We start from the raw sequence: 18,681 nt of genomic DNA, 5'->3' as shown, positions 1-18,681 counted from the left end.
CTCTGCCTCCCAGTTGTTGCTGTTGTCTCTGAGCCACAAGGGGGCACTGCAGAGGACGCAGATTCTGCTGAAACTCTTCCAGCTGTTTTTCGGGTGTGGTCTCTCCTCCGGAAGCTCTTCTGAGTGATGCCAGTGCAGAAGTCTTCACCATTAGCAGGGTGTGCCTGCCTTTAAATGAGGCTTGTGTGGGTCCTGAACCCTGGTGCATGCCTTTGCACAAGGGGGAAGAGGGTTGCTGGGGAGACGTGGAGATTGTTCGCGTGAAAAGAGATGGTCCTGCTCACCGCCATTGGCAAGGGAAGCCTCTCTCTCTGGGAAGGTTCCCCTGCTCCCCCCCCCACTTCAAACTTGGGATGCAAAGGAAGTGGGGATATTTTTTCATGAAAAGTTTTTTTCACAGCTCAAAAGAGTGCTATGTTTTGGCTCCTATTGGCAAAGGGAGAACAGATCCTCAAGACCACAAAACAAGACAGGAATTGATCACTTGCTTCAGACATGCCAGTTCAGAAATGTGCCAGGGAAAACTGCTGACACTTCTGAACTGAGTGGCTCTTTAATAAGCTAATCTCTCGGCAGAACAATGCTGCTACCACGGCTGCAGTGGAAAGTCATCTAATTAAATCTTCCCAACATGGGGTGGGGGGAGGGAGGAAGAGGGGAGCGGCTGGCTTCACCGGGCAGGCGCAGGGAGCCTGAGAGGGAAGAGATGACTGAGCCAGAGGGGAGGGAGACTGGAAAATATTTGAGGAGAGGCTTGAAACATGGAAACAACTAGGCAATTTTAAAAAAATCTGCTAGGCATACAAGAAAACTGGGAGGAGTTCTCACATCTGTCCTTCCCCCTCCCAGCACTCTCGTTCACTGGTTAATGAATTGAAACAATCCTGTTCATCATGGTTTCCTCCAAAAGCAGTGCTACAATGATAGGAAATATTTGCTTCGACACAGCCTTCTGCAACCTGGCACCCTCCCTATAGGATGGCCTGTAGCTCTCAGCACCAGGTATCTGGAGGGCACCAGCTGTCAAGGGTTGCTAAAACAATTTTGTGTTCTTTTGTAATCTAGTAAAATGCTGTGAACTCCTTGGCCTGGCTAAGCTCTCCCCAACCCCACCAGCAGCACTGCAGAATTACCAATGCAAAGCAAGTATGAGGGAGGACAAATCACCACTTAGGTTCACAATGCTAAGAGGAAGAGTTTTGATGTGTGTGTTTAAAAAAGCTGTATCTGGGTTGCTACTGAAACGAAGTACTGTATTCTTGAAACAAGCAGAAGCGTCAGGAGATAAAACCTCAGACAGGGTTGGCATTATGGGACAGCTGCCAAGGCCCCAAATCCTAGCCCAGTTCACTGCCCCAGAGATGCTGGAGCAGCAACCCCCACGGCCTGCCCTCTGTCTTGCAGCACCACCAGCCCACCAGCCCCCCACCCCTTTAAGTGGTGGCCATTGATTCCCACCTCTTGCGCTGCTGGGGGGGGGGGGCAGGTGGCGGCAGAAGCTGCTGCTTGTACCTGTCCCATTGCTTTTGGTTCATCCACCTGACTGCGTGAGGGAGCAGCAGGCATCTCCTCCTTGGCACAATGGGGCTTGGGCCAGGCAGCTGGCATCCGCTACTCTTTCATACTGGTATCTTCTGCGAGGCAGCAGCAGCAGCAGCTCCTTGTTGCCCCCCCCCCACTCAACACCCCCTCCAGATAAAGCTGCTTCCACACTGCTTCACTTCCTCCTTCCTTGCCTGCAGAAATCTTCCTACAAAGCGCTGCCCTAGAAGCCAGTTATGGCTGCCTGCCAAGAAGACGGTTGGCCCCTGACCTGATTGATTGACAGACGACTACACATGCCCTGGAGGCAGCAAAGTGGGCCGTCAGTGTTGAGAGCAATAAGACAGTACTGTATCTCTGAGTTCTCTTCACTCCCAACCCTCCTGGTTTCAGAGCCAGCCAGAGAAAGATTTTGCAGCAGGGGGAGGGTTCCTCTGCTCTTAGCTTCCTGAACTGACTGTGGGCAGTAGCATAGGTAAAGTTGCCTTGCCTGGCTGCTGCATGTTAGAGGCATGAGAGCAGTCTATGAGGTGTCTTGTGGGGTTTTTAATTCCCAGCCTGGGCCTGGAAAGAAGCCAGAGGGTTGGGCAGGGGTGGGTGAGTGTGCATGTAGAGGGGGCAGGGGAAGTCTTTCCTCTTGGGACAGAGCAGAATGTTCTTTCAAGGACTTCTTCCAAAAGTGATTCTGGTTTTCTCTCACCCAAGCTGCAGCTCCTCTGTAAACACCCAGCACCAACATCAATCTGCAACTTTTTTGCACAACTGCTTAAGGCCTAGGACTCCTTTTTTCTGGCACTGCATCAGACAGCCACAGACTCATAACTGTCTTTTGTTTCCGTCTTAGGTACCAAGCTGTACTAGGGAAGTAGCAAGAAGTCATGGACTGATTGTGTCCAAGGGTTTTCTTTTTTCCAATTGCCATGGGCTTTCTTTTTGGCCTTGGAGGAGCCATTTCTCCTCATTCTGATGAGAAGTAGCCAGTACGGTTTGCTGGGAAGAGTTGGAGCAGGAGCAAGTAGGGAATGGGAGCCTGAGGGTGGGGGCACCACCCACCATTGGGAATGACTTGCAATTCAAAATCTGCAGGCTCCTTAGAGCTTCTCCTTGCTAGGGGCTAGGCAGGCTGGGGTGCTGGAGACTCTGCCTCTACAATTAAGCCCTTGCATTCTGATTGGTGGCTTCTGAAAGTGGGTAAAATGCTATGGCAAGGGGACCCCCAGTATCTGTGTGTGTCCCATGCAATGGCATGGAAAAATGACAAATACCTGCTGAGGCCAGCATGCTGCAACTGCCAGTGTGGATGAGGAAGGCCAAGCTCTCTCTTGGGCAGGAAGAGCTCCTGTCAGGTGACCCTTCCCTGCCCCCCCCAACCCATTTGTCAGATACTTGGCAGCTGCTGGCTCCATCAGTCTTCTATGGCTGTTTCTCAAAGAAAACATTTGTCTGCTTTCAAGTTGCCTAAGTGAAATCACTTGAGAACAATACAGCCAGAGGGGTAGCAAGTGAAACATTGCAGGTTTCTTCAGACAACTTGCTCCTCCCTGTCCATCTCTTAATGCAGGCAGGAGCCATCAATGGTCACCCCCCTCTCTTGGGGATAAATAGTGGACCTCTGCATTTACATAGCACAGCTTTATGTAAACAGGAAATGTTTCCAAGATATTTCACATGTTTTCTGGACCCTAAAATATCCACTGATAAGAGCCATTGTTTCTTTCCCCACTGCTTCCTGCAAACTAAATTATGATTTCCTTGAGACGGCCCAGCCTTAGAGTCCCAGAACATTGTCTCCTGTCTCACCTGATTATCTTGGAACATGGACCAAGCAAGGCAATTTCTCTGAAGGGCAGGAGACAAAGTTCACGGAAGGCTGGCGGGACTCATCACCAAGAGGCAGTTACAGCCCTTGCGGGTGAATTTCCAGAGCAATCCCCATCAGGAAGCAGTTGCAGGATAACGCTGCAGCAGCGTGGGAGGAAATCAATAGTGTATGTCCACCAGATCATTCCTTCATTCTCTCTTCCTTCAAAACCAGCTCCACAGCCCTCCTTCCCCTCCAGCAGAAACATGGCCGGGGGGGGGGGGCACATTATTATTATTTATTAAATTTGTATATTGCCCTTCATCCATAGACCTTGAGACAGTTCACATGCAGGGAGGGTCTTTTTTGGCTGTGGCATCAGCACAGACTCTGGTCCTCCTTCCTTTGGGTACAGCCTCTCTTCTCCCTGGCCATTTCAGAGACTGGTAAAGACTGTCACACAGGTGTTCAGATCAGATTATCACTGCCATGTATTTGCCTGCTGCCAGTGGTGGCCTTTTTTTTTACTGTATGTGTATGCAGCTCTTTTTATGATGTTTCCACTGTTTTTTTATTAATAAAATAGCTTGCTGACTTCAGGAGCCTTTGGGTGAAAAGTAGCACATATTATTTACCAAATTAGCACACAAACAAAGCTTTGCCCCTTAGGAAGAGGTCTGACAGAAAGAAAGACACACCTGGCGCCAGCTGGGTAAGGGGAACAAGGAGGGCCAATGTACCCGGAGAGCATGACACAGGAGGAAAAGAGCCCTTCCGCTGCAGCTTCTCGGGGCAGAACAGCCAAGGTCACAAAGGTGGTGCCAAAAATTGTAGATGTCCATCCAGGTCTCCAGAGTCCCCTGGGTCTGAGAGAAGAAACATTGGAGTTAAAAGCAATAAGCAAAGACATAAATTAAAGGCTCTTGGAACAGCTGAAAGGAGGTGGAAACAAGTGCTTGAACTGCATTGTTGCTTGAGCTCACACCTAGGGCTTGTACAAACACAGGCCTCCAGTTCTTCCGCTGCTGGGCCAAGAAGGAGGCTGTTAATTTTGCTGCTGCTCCTTCAGAGAATGCCAGGACTGTTCGATGTCCGTCAGCTGCAGAGGGATGGTGAAAACCAGAGACTGAGCCCTAGGAGGATGGAGTTGTGGACAAAGTTTATCCCCACCGGAGAAATGATCTGCCAGGTTGGTGAAGATCGAGGGGCTAAGCCTGTAAGCATGGCTCTTCTTGTGCTGCCTAATCCTGCTTTCCTTTTCTTGTTTTGGCACAGACAAACACGAAGAGGGAGGCACGATTCAGGAAGGATTCTATCAGTGAGGGAACTGCCGCATTTATGGAAAGGGACATTTTAGCATGGCTTGTGAAGAGAATGGCATCAAGTTTTGAGAAAACTGGCCCTTGCAAGGCCAGAGGAAGGAGGAGACAACACTGTCCATATTTCAGACCACTGGACTGATGCTATAGCAAGTTAAAAGCAAACACAATGAAATATGTTAAGTATCAGGGGAGGGGGCATAAGGGAAAAGGCTCCAAGAGCTGTGTAAAATTAGCTGGGCTTCAGGCTGCCTCTATGTCGGTGAATGATTGGATCTGGAATACCATACAAGTGAAGAGGAGGCATTTGTTGGTTTGGGCTTTATACATATCTCCCAATATCTGCTCTGTTGCTTTAAATTAAGGTTGCCTGCAGGTTTCTAACTCTTTGTGCAGGTGACATAGGCAGGATTCCAAATTCGAAAGAGGTCACAAAGGTTGGAGCAGATGTTGCTGGCTTTATTGGGACCTCCAAAAGCTAACAGCTTGCATTGCCAAAGGATGTTGGCTCTCAGCTTTATACAGTCCAGATGAACGATTATTGCTCTTCTCCAGTGTCTATTGTGGTGGACCATGGGCTGGGCTGTGAGGCACTAGTGGCTATACCCGATGTGGGAGTGACAGGGGAAGTCTTCCTTGCCCTGTGCTCTCTGGCTACAAGATTTGGCTCTCAAGTTACCCTGGGACTCTTTTCCCACACCCGGTTGCTCCTATGGTAGTAACAAGGTCCAGGCCCTGTCGTCACGGCAGGATTTCTCTCTCTCCCCTTTGGCTCTGCTGTGCCCTCTCAGGCAGCTCCTGTGCCCATGTGGTACCAGCCAATGCGCCAGTGTGAAATGACAGTGGTTGTGGGGAAGAGGACTCAGAGGCTGGGTAACATTCTGAGCTGCCACAGTCTGCTGATGGAGCTTGAAGTGACAGCAGCAGAGTTGGATTGCCAGTCCTGTAGTCCAATGGCAGCAGTTCCACCCATGAAGAGGGTGGAGGTTGCTGGTGCTGCTGGCAGGACACTTGCGGCAACATTGGAAGGCTTCATCTGGGAGTAGCTGGGAGAATGCCATGTAGATCAGACTCCCCACCCCCACGTTGGAGCCCGTGCATTCTTTTGAGCTCCTGGTTCCCCCTCCCTGCCCCCACTCTTGCGTTCTCCTCTAGCACCAGGCCATCTTCTATTCTGCCTCCCCCCCTTCCTGGCTGCCTTATTGATTGATTAAATATGAGATTAATTGGGGTAAATGTTTTCTACATGCTTACTTCCTTAGCCTCAGTGTTCCCCATCTGAAAAATAGGCACATTCCTTGGAATGCCTATCTCTCCTTTAGCTGATATGCTGTAATATGCTGCACTGCACTGCTTTTTGTGTTATACATATGATCTTGTGTGTGATGTGACTTGAAGTGGCGGGGTTCAGAGTAATGGGGTCTACATGCACTCTTAGTTCTTGCTTCATGTAGGACCTAAGTGACATATCTGTTTTGTGGGTTGGGGGGGGGGGCCTGGAATTCTCTGCAAGGCTTTGAAGCAGCACAGCTTTTTGAGTCCATTAGGTCCTTCTAAAAATAACAGAGATGTGCAACTGTTGGTGACTTCAGGGGCGGTGGGGAGGGGGGGAATCCTTACCAGGTCAGCAACACAGAATTTACCTCTTAGCTGAAGTGCTGCGGACAGCTCTGACATGGACCCACAGTCTTCTACTATTCTGAATTTGACTCTTGAGATTCTTGGGGAATAAGAGCTGTGTAGTTTGAAGAGCCTGCCATTGTGAGCATAAATGCACTTAGAACTTTTTAATGTCCTGTCTCCAGATGCTTCAAAATAAGAAACTTGAAATATTTTATTACTAAAATAACAACCCTCTACTGCTCTATTAACTGCCAACAGCTTACTTGGGAGCATCTGAAAACAGGCAAGACTCAACCCTACCAGAAGCCTGTCAGCTACCCTTATGTTGGAAGCTGTCTTATCCTAAGCTGGACTGTTAGTCCTTCCAGTGCAGTATTGTCCGTGCCCTCACTATCCCCGATCATTGTTAGAAATCTGCAGAGCTTCAGGCAAAGTGAGCAAAGAGGTGTTACACAAGGGGCTCCCTTACAGGCTAAAGCTGCATCTGCCCCAGCACTGGGCACATTAACTGGCAGCAACTCTCCAGACAGGTGTCTCTTACAGTTCTGTTACCCGAGACCTTTCATTGGAGAAGTCCAAGCCTTAACCCACAACCTTTTACAAACAAACTGTGGACTTGCCAACCGCCAGAGCCTGACACTTTGTAAACTGGTCAGATTTGCAAGCAGGGCTGGGCTCAACTGAACCACAAGGCAAAGACAAAGACTGCTGGTGGTGGAGAACTGCAAAAGGCCATTTTTGCAAGGGAGTTCACCCTTCCACTTTGCCCCTAAGTATAGGGCATCACATGGATAAATCCCACGGAAAGTCTCCTTGGGGCTTCTGCATGGCAGAGCCCTCATCTACTTTCTAGGTCCGAGTTTGCACTCCTTGCAGTGAGCACCTGGGAAAAGCTGCCGTGAATTGCAATTCTCTCCTGCTTTCTTCATGTGAGCAGAGCAGATCCCAAGCTCTCTTCCTCCTCCAGGAGTTGACAAATGTTAGAACTTGGATTTAAAAGTCACCGCCAGCATTCAAGGCCTGCCTCAAGTCACAGGGAGAGAGCGGACGGCTTTTCCGCCGCTTCCCTCGGCAGATCCAGGGAAAGCGGCCTGTCCCCCGCTCGCCGTGCCCCAGAGAGGCGCTCCGGGAACAAGGACGAGGCTCCTCCGCAAGGGCAGGGAGAGGCAGGCCGGGGCGCACGGAGAGCGAGGGGCCGCACGGCCGCACTGCGCAGGGAGCCGCCTCGGACCCGCTCGGGCAGCAGCGGCTCTGCAGGGCGGGTGTTAGGCCCAAGTGCCGCCGAGAGGCCCTCCAGCTCCCGGGGGCGAGCGAAGCTGGGCCACCACGCATGGTCCCCCAGGGCCCCTCCAGCCAGTGTGGTGAAGTGGTTAAGAGCGGTGGCCTCCTAATCTGGTGAACCGGGTTCGAGTCTCGGCTCCTCCACATGCAGCTGCTGGGTGACCTTGGGCCAGTCCCACTTCTCTGAAGTCTCTCAGCCTCACTCACCTCACAGAGTGTTTGTGTGGGCGAGGAAGGGAAAGGAGAATGTGAGCCGCTTTGAGACTCCTTCAAGGGGGTGATAAAGCGGGATATCAAATCCAAACTCCTCTTCTCGAGCGCCACCGAGGCGGGGAAGCGCCTCACACAGCGGGGCGGCGGAGGAAGTTCCCTCAGGGACACGGAGACACCCCCGCCCCGCCCCGCCCCGCCCCAAGGTCGCTTCTCGCGCGCGCGCCTTTCCCGCGCAAACGGGCCCGCGGGGGCGGGGGGGGGTGGAGGAGGAGGAGAAGGAGGAGAGAGGGTGGCGCAGGCGCGGGGGCGTGGCCAGGCCGCCCTCCTGCCCTCCTCCCCCCGCGTGAGGGCCCGAGCCAGGCCGGCTCGCGAGTCCCGCCGCGCAGGCGCATTCCGCCCTTGCCACGGCTCCGCCCGGCCCGTGACGGGCGCCCCAATTGCCGCCGCCGCCGCCTCCGATCCGACCGAGCGGCTGGAGCGAGTGTCGCCGACGGGGCACGAGAAGGGCGCGGCGGAGCGGGAGGGCCACGCGGCGGCAGCAACTCCCTCAGCGCCCCGCAAGGTAGGCCAGGAGGCGGAGGACGGACCTCTGAGCATGGGCAGAGCGCCTCTCCCGCCGCCCGCTGGACTGGGTCTCCCCATGGGGCGAAGGCAGCGGCGACCCCCGGAGGGGCTGAGGGGGCGGGGCTCCTCTCCCCCTCCGCGTCCCGCCCGCAGCCCCGCCTTCTCCCGCAGCCCCGCCTTCTCCCACCCTGAGGAGCTAGGTCTCCACGTGCAGAGGAGGAGCCCCCTGTTCACCTGTCCCTAGGGAACGCGGCCCCTCCCAGGTGGGCTCTCCGCGGCGAGGGCTGGGCAGGTGTCCCCGGGGGGCGCGGCAGCGGGTCTCGCCCGGCGCTTCTGAGCTGGCTTTCTCCCGAGGAGGCCCGCTCTGGCTCGGCCGCCAACAACTCCGCTTCGGCGCCGGAATTCGCTGCGCAGGAGCCGGAGGGAGGCGGCAGCCCGGGGGGGGGTCGGGTCTGCGAGGGCGCCGCCGCCGCCGCCGCCGCCGCCCGAAAGCGGAAGGGCACCTGGGCTGCCCGCGGCGAAGCGTGGCTCTTGCTCCTTAGCCTAATCCGTCTGCTGCCAGCCAGCCAGCCGCTTCCTCGCCGACGGCGCTTGCTCGCCTTCCCGTGGGGAGAAGACGAGGCAGCAGAGGCTGATCTCCCGGAGGGAAGGCGGGCAAACTCAGGCACGGGGGATGGTGGCCCTGGAGAAGCACGGCACGGCACGGCACGGCATGCCCACTTGCTGTCATCCCCCGTCCTGTATGCCAGGCAGCAGCTACACCTGAACAAGCCCCACTCAGAGCTCAAGTGTGAAGCCCACCTCCCTTCCGGGTGCAGCAGGGGTGCACCTGGCAGATTCAGCCTCAGCTGGACTTCCTCAGGCTGCCTTCTGGATCAGGCCCATAGCTCATCGGGTCCAGCACCTTCTTCCAACCAGATGCCTGTAGCATATTATGCTCCCATGTTTAACTTTTCTCTGGGGAAGTCACTTTAATTATATATATATATATATATATATATATATATATATATATATATATGCCTCATTATAAGTGATTCCAAAGTAAATGCTTTTCAAAAGCCAAGCCATGAACCACCTACTTTTGAAAACTTTGATATCTCTATGGTACTGTAGTTTTTGTTATGTGACTGGAGCCAAGGACCATCTCCTGGGGTCCATGAACCACCAATTGGGAACCACTCATATATAGTATGTATAAATATGTATAAGCAAAATAAAAAAAAATTCCTTCCAGTAGCACCTTAGAGACCAACTAAGTTTGTCATTGGTATGCATGCACACGAAAGCTCATACCAATGACAAACTTAGTTGGTCTCTAAGGTGCTACTGGAAGGAATTTTTTTATTTTGTTTCGACTACGGCAGACTAACACGGCTACCTACCTGTAACTAGGTATAACCAGTATATAATAATGTATGAGAACATCAAATCCCAGATGCAGGCCAGGAGGATTCCTATACTGGGTTATGTTTTTGTGTTTCTTTGATTATCGTGGGACTCAACTCCAGGTATATCCTGCTGAACAGGCTTGCAGTTGTGCTTTTAAGGGAATGAAGATTCATCTGCTCTTGTGTCTGTGTGTGGCTTTCCATTGGAAGTGCCTGGTAAGAGTTGGGGTTGCTGTCCAGTGCAGTGAGGGTGAGAGTCTGCCAGAAGGGATGAAACGTCTGGTGAACCTGGGAAGGAAAATGAGTGGGACTCTCTGCCGCCTTTGTATGGGTGTCTTGCAACTTGTGTCTCTGTCAAGGTTGTTAGCAGGCCGAGCCCTTGGAGAGAATTTGGTCTTAATTAAAAGTGACCAGAGGCCAGCAAATCCACAGCTGCAAGGGCAGGCTGGATGCTTACTTAGTGGACGTCCTGGGAGAGGGGGAGGTATTCTTGCTTTGCTCAGGGTTTAGGCGTGTACATTTTCATGTTCCGTTTTGCATTCCAGTGCTTGATGATTGCAGGGAAACCCTTGGCCTTAGGAGTCGTCGCACAGACACTCTCTCCCCCTTTTCCCAGGGTTTTGATCTGGCTTACAGAAGTAGCTGCTTGGTCAGGGAAGCTGGACTCTGAGCGGAAAGTCAAGATTGCCCCAAAGGGGATTTTTTTTGTTCTCAGGGTGGACTACCTAATCTTTCTGGGCTGAGCTGCTGGGCTCTTATTTCCTGTTGCTTATGAGTGTTATGGAAGCTCTTAGTCACAATCAGCATTGCCAAGAGTGGCTTGATGCAAAGAGGAAAGGAAGCATAGCAGGTGACCTCTGCAGAGGCTGCTTGAAGGTCTCCTGGCTGGCTCCCAGTTGCAGTGCAGTGGAACGGCAGGTTGGGGGGGGGGTCTCAGCCAAAGAGGTGTGATAAGGGTATGTCAATCTGTGTCTGCATGAGAAGCTCTGAGACATGGGTTCTCTCCACCGCCCCCCTGTCCATTTGTGACTTGGATAAGTAGATGAGATCTGCAGAGTTCCTCGCCTTAAAAATTGGGTGGCATGTCGGAGGAGAGCAGTATTGGTTAAGATCACAGCTTTTGAATTCACTGCACTTAAAAAAACAAACAAACTATCTTTCATTTGTGAGTTGGGCTGGGGAAAACCCCCACATGTCAGGTTGCCAGAACATTTGCAAATTGGATGCTGGTGCCAGCTTGCAGGTCTGAAGCCTCTGCCAGCCTGATGCAGAGCTGCCACCTAAACTACCATGGCTGGCTTCTTGGGATGTGATGGTGGGGAGCAGAGCGATGGAACTCTTTTCTCAGTCCTGTCCGGAAATGCTGGGAGAAGCGGCTTCCGGTTTCTGTGGGGCCTCTGAGAGAGGGGCGCCTGGGTGCAGCGCTGCTACTGCCTTGCCCACTTCCATGGTGCTCATGGATGATCCCAGGAGGACTTTGGAGTTGTGACTCTTTGCTAGTGAGACACAGAAAAGGGAGGGCCTGTCTAAGCTCCAGCAGGAAGCCTTTGCTGCTCCAGGAGAGCAGGGTCCTGGCTGGATGTTCTGGGTGGGCTTCCTTCGCCAGCAGTGACTGATGCAGCCAGTTCTGAGCCGTTCTTTGTGCAGGGAAAATGCATTTTGTTGGCCAGACTTGGTGTCCCCGAAATCATGCCTGCCATGCACATTCTGAGCCTTTGTTTCCCTGGGCAGCTTGGTTTAATAACATAAGAACAAGCTTACCATGCCTCTAACTCACTTAGCTGCAGCCTGGCTAATTTCCTGGCTTCTGTCGTTTAAACAGGCAGCGCTGGCTGCTGATGTGGCCAGTTGAGCAGCTTCTGGGTGGAAGCCCTTATCCTGTTGACAGGTAAAGGGCTTCCATGGGGCCTCCCAGCATCCTGGAGCCAGCCCCTCCCCTCGCCTCCTAGAGAGCCTGGCAGGAGTCCTGCCTGATGGCTTTTCCAAGGGAGTGGATTATTGGTTTTAGATTGAACTGCCTTTTATATCCTGGGCTGTGTGCTTTGCTCCCACACCACCTGCTGCATCTCAGGTGGCATTTGGCTGGGGCTGGACAGAGCTTTCACTCTTGAAAAGCAAAGGGCTTCCTTTCTGGGGGGATGACCACTTTTGGAGCCCTTTGGGTCAATTCTCTTTCCCCTCTTCACTTGCCTGAGTCTCACCCAATGAAGAACCACTGAGAGACGATGCAGAATGACGTGTTAGCACTTCATACAAGAGGGAGGGTGACATTCTAATCCTGGAAAGAGGCTGACTTCTGGTGCATATTCAGATGCAGTTCTGCAGGGCTCTCTTCCCTCCCAGCCTCCCTTCCTCCCCAGGTTAAACAGATGGAGCGTGATATTTATTTGCATCCTTGTCTAGTGATTGTCACAACAGAGCAAAAATCTCCCACAAGGAGGGGCAGCCCACTGGCTGGTTGTACACACAGCTTGGTGAGCACTCCCTTTCTTGAACTCAGATGCTTTTTCATTCATCCTGCTCTTCCTTCAATAAGCATATGGGCGAGCAGGCAGAGGCTTGCTCACAACAATCCTGTGGAGTAGATTAGACTGAGAGGAGGAGCCTGGTTCATGTTCACCCCAGGATGGTTCCATGGGGGTTCAAATGCAGAGCGCTTTAGCCTTCAGGTCCATCTCCAGCCTTCAGGTCCACCTCTCTCTATGCAGGGTGTGCAAGGCAGAGTCTTCTCTCCTACTTTTCTTTCCCACTGATCCCCCCCCCTCCACGCAACTGAGCAAGTGGGAAGTAAAATGGGAAATGCAATTCCTTGTAAGCAAGTGGAAGGTGATGCATGTTAGAGCAAAAAAAATACAGCATCTGAACTGGCAGCAACTGACCAGCAATGAAACCTCGGGACATAGCAAATAGCTCTACGAAGATGTCGACCCAGTGCAGCAGCTGTGAACAAGGCAAATGCCATGCCTGAGCCATTAGGAAAGAGATTGAAAATAAAACTCCCGCTTTCACAGTACCATTATACAAAACATTTGGAATATGGTGTACAGTTCTGGTTGCCCTGCCTTAAAAAGGGTATTTTCAAGCTGGGAAGGGTTCAGAAGAAGGCAGCCAAACACATTTGCTGGATAATGGTGGAGTTTATTATGGAGAACTTTTATTATGTACACAGTCCTGGAAAGGAGAGTCCCCCTCCCAAAGGTATCTGCCAACTTGTGGATAGTGCAACAAATGTGTTTTGTTTTTTGCCTTCTGTCACAAAGCAATAGGCTCCTGCGGTAAGGGAAGTGCTAGCCTCACATTGGGCTCTCCAAAACTGAAGGCCAGGGGATGTTTTGTTGTGAAATGCCTTGCCTCAAAGTGTGCTGTGCAGGACTGCAGGTAATAACAATGAATAGTGATTTTTAAAAGAGAGGGGGTGTGTGGAGAGACTCCTCTATGAGAGCAGCTTACAACTTTGGGGGGCCTTTTTGGTTTAGGTTAGTGAGTGAGGCAGGACATAATGGGGCGTTTGGCATATTGGCAAAAGAGGTTTTTCTCCCTTGTTGTGCTGGGACTTGTGGACATCCAGTGAATTGGGGAAGACAAAAGAAAGTCCTTCACAAGCCACGTGGTTAACCTGTGGAACTCGCTCCTGCAGGAGGCAGAGGTAACCACCAATGTGGGTGGCTTTAAGAAAGGCTTGGACAGATGCATGGAGGAGGAGGCTATCTAGCCAGGAGGGCTGTCTTCTTCCTCCACGGTCAGAGGCTGTGATGCTTCTGAATCCCAGATGCTAGAAGTTGCAGAAGGGCAGGGGCTTCCCACAATGGGCATCTGGTGAGAGCAGTTTGTTGGACTAGATGGGCTGTTGGCCTGACCCAGCAAACTCTTGTTCTGTTCATATCCTTTGGTGCCTTTGAGAAGTAAAACAAGACATTGTTTACTTCAGGCAATAATCATGAATATGCTGCAAACTGAAGGTGCATGAATGTGTCTTCTTGCCAGTTGGCAAGTGGGGTGGGGGGAGCTCCCTCACGTGAGCCATCACCATCATTCTGCTCAGGAAGGTTGCTGGGATCCCTGTGTGCGCTTTGTCAAGAGCTAACCCTCCAGCTGGCTTGAGTGGCTCCTTAGGAAGTCTCCTGTCCCTGGCTGGCCTTGCTCCCCCCCCCCCCGCTTGTGGGATGAGAATGTGGCATGTCAGAGAGAGAAGGACCGTCTGCCCTCTGGGGTGGGGCTTGGACCCACATCTGTGGGTTGTTTGCTGGGAGTGGCAGCTGAAGGGGGCATGGGAAATTCCGGGGAGTGGGGGTGGGGCTGAAGTCCTCTGGAACAAGAGCACTTGAGACACTTTTATATTTGGCAAGGGAAATTCTTCTGCTGAGAGAGAAAGAAGGTTCTTGAGGGGAAAGGCTGCTAAGAATAGAAAACATTCCAGGCTCTTCCAAATCCCAGCCTTTTCCAGGCTTGCAACTCAGCGCAGCCCTGGGAATTTGGTCCCACTTACTGCCTTGGAGTTTGAATTGTGGGGATTCGGGGCTTGGGACCTGTGAGGCTGCTGGGTTCCTGTGCTCTTCCTTGGACAACGGAGGTTTCCAGACCCGCTTCCCCCCCCCCCCGGCCCTTCTCCCTGCATGTGGGGATGGCAGGAAGAACCAGCAGCCGCACCTTGTTCCAGGCACTCGGAGGTCTGGGAGCAGAAAGCCTCCCTCCTGACCTTTTGTCCCTGGGGACTTTCTGCTCTCCTCTCATTGGCAGCGTTGCTGAGGGCCCTGCGCTCTTTCTTCCCTCCCTTGCTCCTCTCCTCTGCTTCTCTCTCCCCTACTTGGGTCCCGTGCAAGAGAGGAATTTCAGCAAGAATCTCCACACGCTGGCATTGCCACTCCTCCCCACTGTGGAAAGTAGGACTAAAGTCAGCTCTCTCCCCCTTTCCCACCCTTGCCAGATCTCAACACAAACTGCATTCCATTCATTCCATGGGCTTGACTTGTGTGGAGGGGGGGCTTGCCATGACAGGCTGGAAGCAGAGCTGCCATCTCCGTCTGCAGCCCAGGCAGGGCCTGCCCCCTGCCTTGCCCCATAGCGCTTCCTGGGGAAGGCGTGGCAGGGGTGCCCCACTCCCCAGCGCCTCTGTAAGGACAGCGGCAAAGGTGCAGGTGGCTGTTGCAATTGTGGGTCCAGCCTCTGGGATCAGAAGTGTCCATAGCTCCCTGAGCCTTTCATGTGTATATATTTTGGGTGTAAAGTGGGTCTGTAGGGTCAGGGTCCAGTGTTAGAAACTCAGGTAGATAAGCTAATCGGCAAATGGCACCTTAAATCTAGGTTACGGTTAGTGTGAGAAACTGGGATAGGAAGGGTAGGAGCCAAATGGCTTCTGAGACCTGAGGGCAGGGTCAGCAACATTGTTAATGCATGTTTAATTTGGTGTTGACAATATGAATATTGGTACCATACTTCAGTTTTCAAAACACTCTGCTCTATTGTTAAACTCCTTAATATATTGTCTATTCTTAATGTATGCTTCAAGGCTTCAAAGCAGCTACATTTCAGGAATCCTGGAGTGTCATCCAGGCGCAAAAAATGGTGCCCAGACTTTTTGAGGTGCTTGCAAATGGAGAATCTTTAGGTGCAAAATGCACCTGGCGCTCTGCTAATTTCAAATCGTAGTTACGGTCGCCACAATGCATTGCCCAGTTGCCTTTCCCCCCAATGAAGTTTATTATAGCAACAAGACATCGCCACAGATTGGCAGGCTGGCTGGCATGCAGCAACGTCTTTTGAAGCAGGAGCAGAAAACTGCTGCACACCAGCCAGATGGTGGCAATGTCAGCCACCAAACTTGGCAACAAGGCATCTTCACTTGTTTGCAATTGGACCTGGGCCAGACACGAAACGCGCCTTGCGCCTGGGGAATTTTGAACACAGCCTCAATGGTCCTCTGGATAACATTGGACTCAGTGTTAGAAACTAGGCACCGAATGGCTTCTTAAACCAGGGTTACAGTCGCCAAAACTCAATGCCTAGTTGCCATTTGGGCACCAGACGCCTTGGAAGTCATATGTTTCAATATGACTTTTGGGTTCCTGAAATTCATTCTGATTGTGCAGATAAAATATCACAGATAGAATCTTACAGGTTGTGTTGCTAGTGTGTGAAAACAGTCCAGACCAAAGGATCCCCAGGCAGGCACCTCCAGATGGTGGAGACGTCAGGTGTCATCCTGGCACCCAGGCATCTTCACTTCATTGCAAGTGGCCAATAGCCAGGGGCGAAATGTGCCCAGTGCCTTGCAAGTTTTGAATGCTGGTTGGACTACAGTTCCCATCATCTTTGGCCATGATGTGAGTTGGAGTCCAGCAACATCTAACAATCTGCCTATCTCCCATCCCTGATTTAGCAGGGGGCGTGTGATGGTTGACAAATAATTTTGGTTTCTGCATTTTGTGTAATGTGAGAGGGGGGGGACACACAAGCAGAATCGGAAGAGGACCTGGTTTTATTTGGCCAGACAGAGCTGGCAGCAAGGCAACCAAACAGCTCAGCTTGGTTCTTCGTCTGGGACTTAAAGTCAAGCCGACTCACAATCTGAAAGGAATGATGATGGAAAGAGGCTGGCCTGGTTGAGCAGAACTGCAGCCACACCCCAGCTGCTGTGTGCAGGAAGCTGCCTTGCTCAGACCTTTGGTCCCTTTGGCTGGCCACCTGGTGGTTCTCCAGGTTGCTAGCCGCCCTGCCTGGGATGCCATTTTGCACGGCAAAATGGGGCCTGGACCTTTTGCACGGCAAGCAGAGGCTTCCTGCTGAGCCATGTTGAGTAAGAAAAGCCCCTGCAGGACTTGGTGGTGCTTGTTCTGAGAAGGTTTCCGCATTTCAGAGTTCATGAGACGGCAGCCCTTGTCTGGGCAGGGCACTGCCTTGGCACTCTGGTCCCCAGAGGTGTGTTTGTTCTGCTCCGTGTGCCTTGGCTGGGATCCTGCAATAAAGAATGAGTCACGAGTGTTTGGCCAGCAGCACCAATAAGTGGAGCCTTCCTAGGGAGAGGAATTTGGAGAGCTCTTGTGGCAGGCCTCACTTCACGGGCAGCTGCTGAGCAGTCACAGGCTGTGGAGAGAGAGGGGGGGGGACTCCTCCAAACTTTAGGGTGTGCAAAGGTGCTGTCTCCTCAGAGAAGCAGCAGCAAAGGCCAGGAGCTCCTGGGTGAGGCCATCCATGTTCCCAGCCTTTGCTTACCAGAAAAGGAAAAGAGGATGAGGGTGGGGATCTGGGCTGTTTCAAGGTGCATTTTCCACACCCATCTGCTGGGAGAGGTCGGGGGCCTTATTCTTGGCTCCCCTGATTGCACCCTATGGGATAAACATTTATGTAACTTATTGTTTATTCACTTTGTTGTTGTTGTTTAGTCGTTTAGTCGTGTCCGACTCCTCGTGACCCCATGGACCAGAGCACGCCAGGCACTCCTGTCTTGCACTGCCTCCCGCAGTTTGGTCAAACTCATGTTCGTAGCTTCGAGAACACTGTCCAACCATCTTGTCCTCTGTCGTCCCCTTCTCCTAGTGCCCTCCATCTTTCCCAACATCAAGGTCTTTTCCAAGGATTCTTCTCTTCTCATGAGGTGGCCAAAGTATTGGAGCCTCAGCTTCACGCTCTGTCCTTCCAGGGAGCACTCAGGGCTGATTTCCTTAAGAATGGATAGGTTTGATCTTCTTGCAGTCCATGGGACTCTCAAGAGTCTCCTCCAGCACCATAATTCAAAAGCATCAATTCTTCGCTGATCAGCCTTCTTTATGGTCCAGCTCTCACTTTGTTACCTGCTCTTTAAAAGAGGATTAGACAAACAGTCTTAAAGGAGGATTAGAGGAATACAAGGGGGTAAAGGCCATTGAGGACTGGGCTCTGCCTCCACAGAGGGATCCCTGGCAGCAGGGCTTCACCTGAGTCCTACTGGCTAGAAACCTCGGCAGGGGAGGCCTCTTTGTGGTCTTCCCATTGGGGCATCCAGTTGGATGGGCTCCTTGGCCAACAGGCTCTTGTGTTCTTCTAAGGTCCCAGGGTGGGTTACAAGAATTTAAAACACAAGATTAAAAACAGGTTAACACAAATTACAATCACAAGAATAGGCCGGGTTCTCTCGAGTGTTAAAGGCCAGGGTGAAGAGGTGCATCTTCAGCACACTGTGTAATGAAGGGGCCAGATATCTGCCCCTCTGCAGGAAGGGAGCAAGGGAAGCTGGCCACGCAGCTCAGTATTACCTGCACTGACTGGTAGCCATGACTGGTGGTGCTTCAGGCAGGACTCTCTCTTCCAGCCCTCCCTGGAGATGCCTCTGGGGGCAGAACTTGGTGCCTTCTGCATGCAGGAAGGTCCTCTCTCTCTGGGCCGCGTCCCTTCCCTAAGGGGGCTGGCACAGAGAATGCCTTTTTCCAGCCCCAGCCCCCATCCAAGGGCAGTGGAGTTACCAAGAAGGCCCCCCTCCTCTGATCTTACTCCTCCCCAAGAGGGTCAGGAGGGCTGGAGGTGGCCTTTCAGATATTTAAGGCCTAAGTCTCCCTTGAATGGGGCCTGGAAATGACCTGGCAATCGAAGCAATTTGAAGGGCGGCTTATTTTGGCCTCCTGGTCCCACCCAACCCCTCCCCATGGCTGCTCTTGAGGAAGGAGGGGGAGTAGGAGCAGCTGCTGCATTTTGCCACCTCCCTGCCTCCTTCACAGGCTTTCCCGGTCCCTTAATTCCCAGGGGCCTTGTGTGGGAATCGGCAGCAAATCAATAATTGGCCCTGGCCTGTCAGTGGCATCCCCAGCTGCCTCCCAGCTGCCTGCCTGCCTCTTCTCCTCCAGGAGCCCACAATGGCTCCTGGGAGCCCCTTGGAGGAGCAGGATCTCGACCTCATTGTCGTTCCTTGCAACAAGTCGCCAGAGAAGCACGAGCCGTCCTGGGGTGCCCCTCCCTGGGCATGAGGCTGGGGGTGGCA

At 52.4% G+C, this 18,681-nt stretch overlaps 1 protein-coding gene across 3 annotated transcripts in view; it reads left to right on the top strand.

Annotated features, from left to right (window-relative positions):
• Positions 1-4,340: 4,340 nt before the first annotated feature.
• The window catches only part of MYO1C (myosin IC), a 39,716-nt gene continuing 25,375 nt past the window's right edge, over positions 4,341-18,681 (top strand). The window contains exon 1 of one of the 3 annotated variants that reach the window (XM_060268422.1): positions 4,341-4,559. In XM_060268422.1, coding sequence (XP_060124405.1) covers positions 4,416-4,559 — 144 coding nt within the window. In that variant the 5' untranslated portion in view covers positions 4,341-4,415. Of the gene's footprint in view, positions 4,560-8,175; positions 8,342-18,681 lie in introns of those variants that run through there. The other 2 variants (XM_060268421.1, XM_060268426.1) reach the window with 2 other exon arrangements.

This window comes from Zootoca vivipara, chromosome 15, assembly GCF_963506605.1.
Source record: "Zootoca vivipara chromosome 15, rZooViv1.1, whole genome shotgun sequence".
Classification (NCBI taxonomy): Eukaryota; Metazoa; Chordata; class Lepidosauria; order Squamata; family Lacertidae; genus Zootoca; species Zootoca vivipara.
The sequence above is the reverse complement of the archived record's forward strand: the minus strand, read 5'-3'. Positions and strand labels throughout refer to the sequence as shown.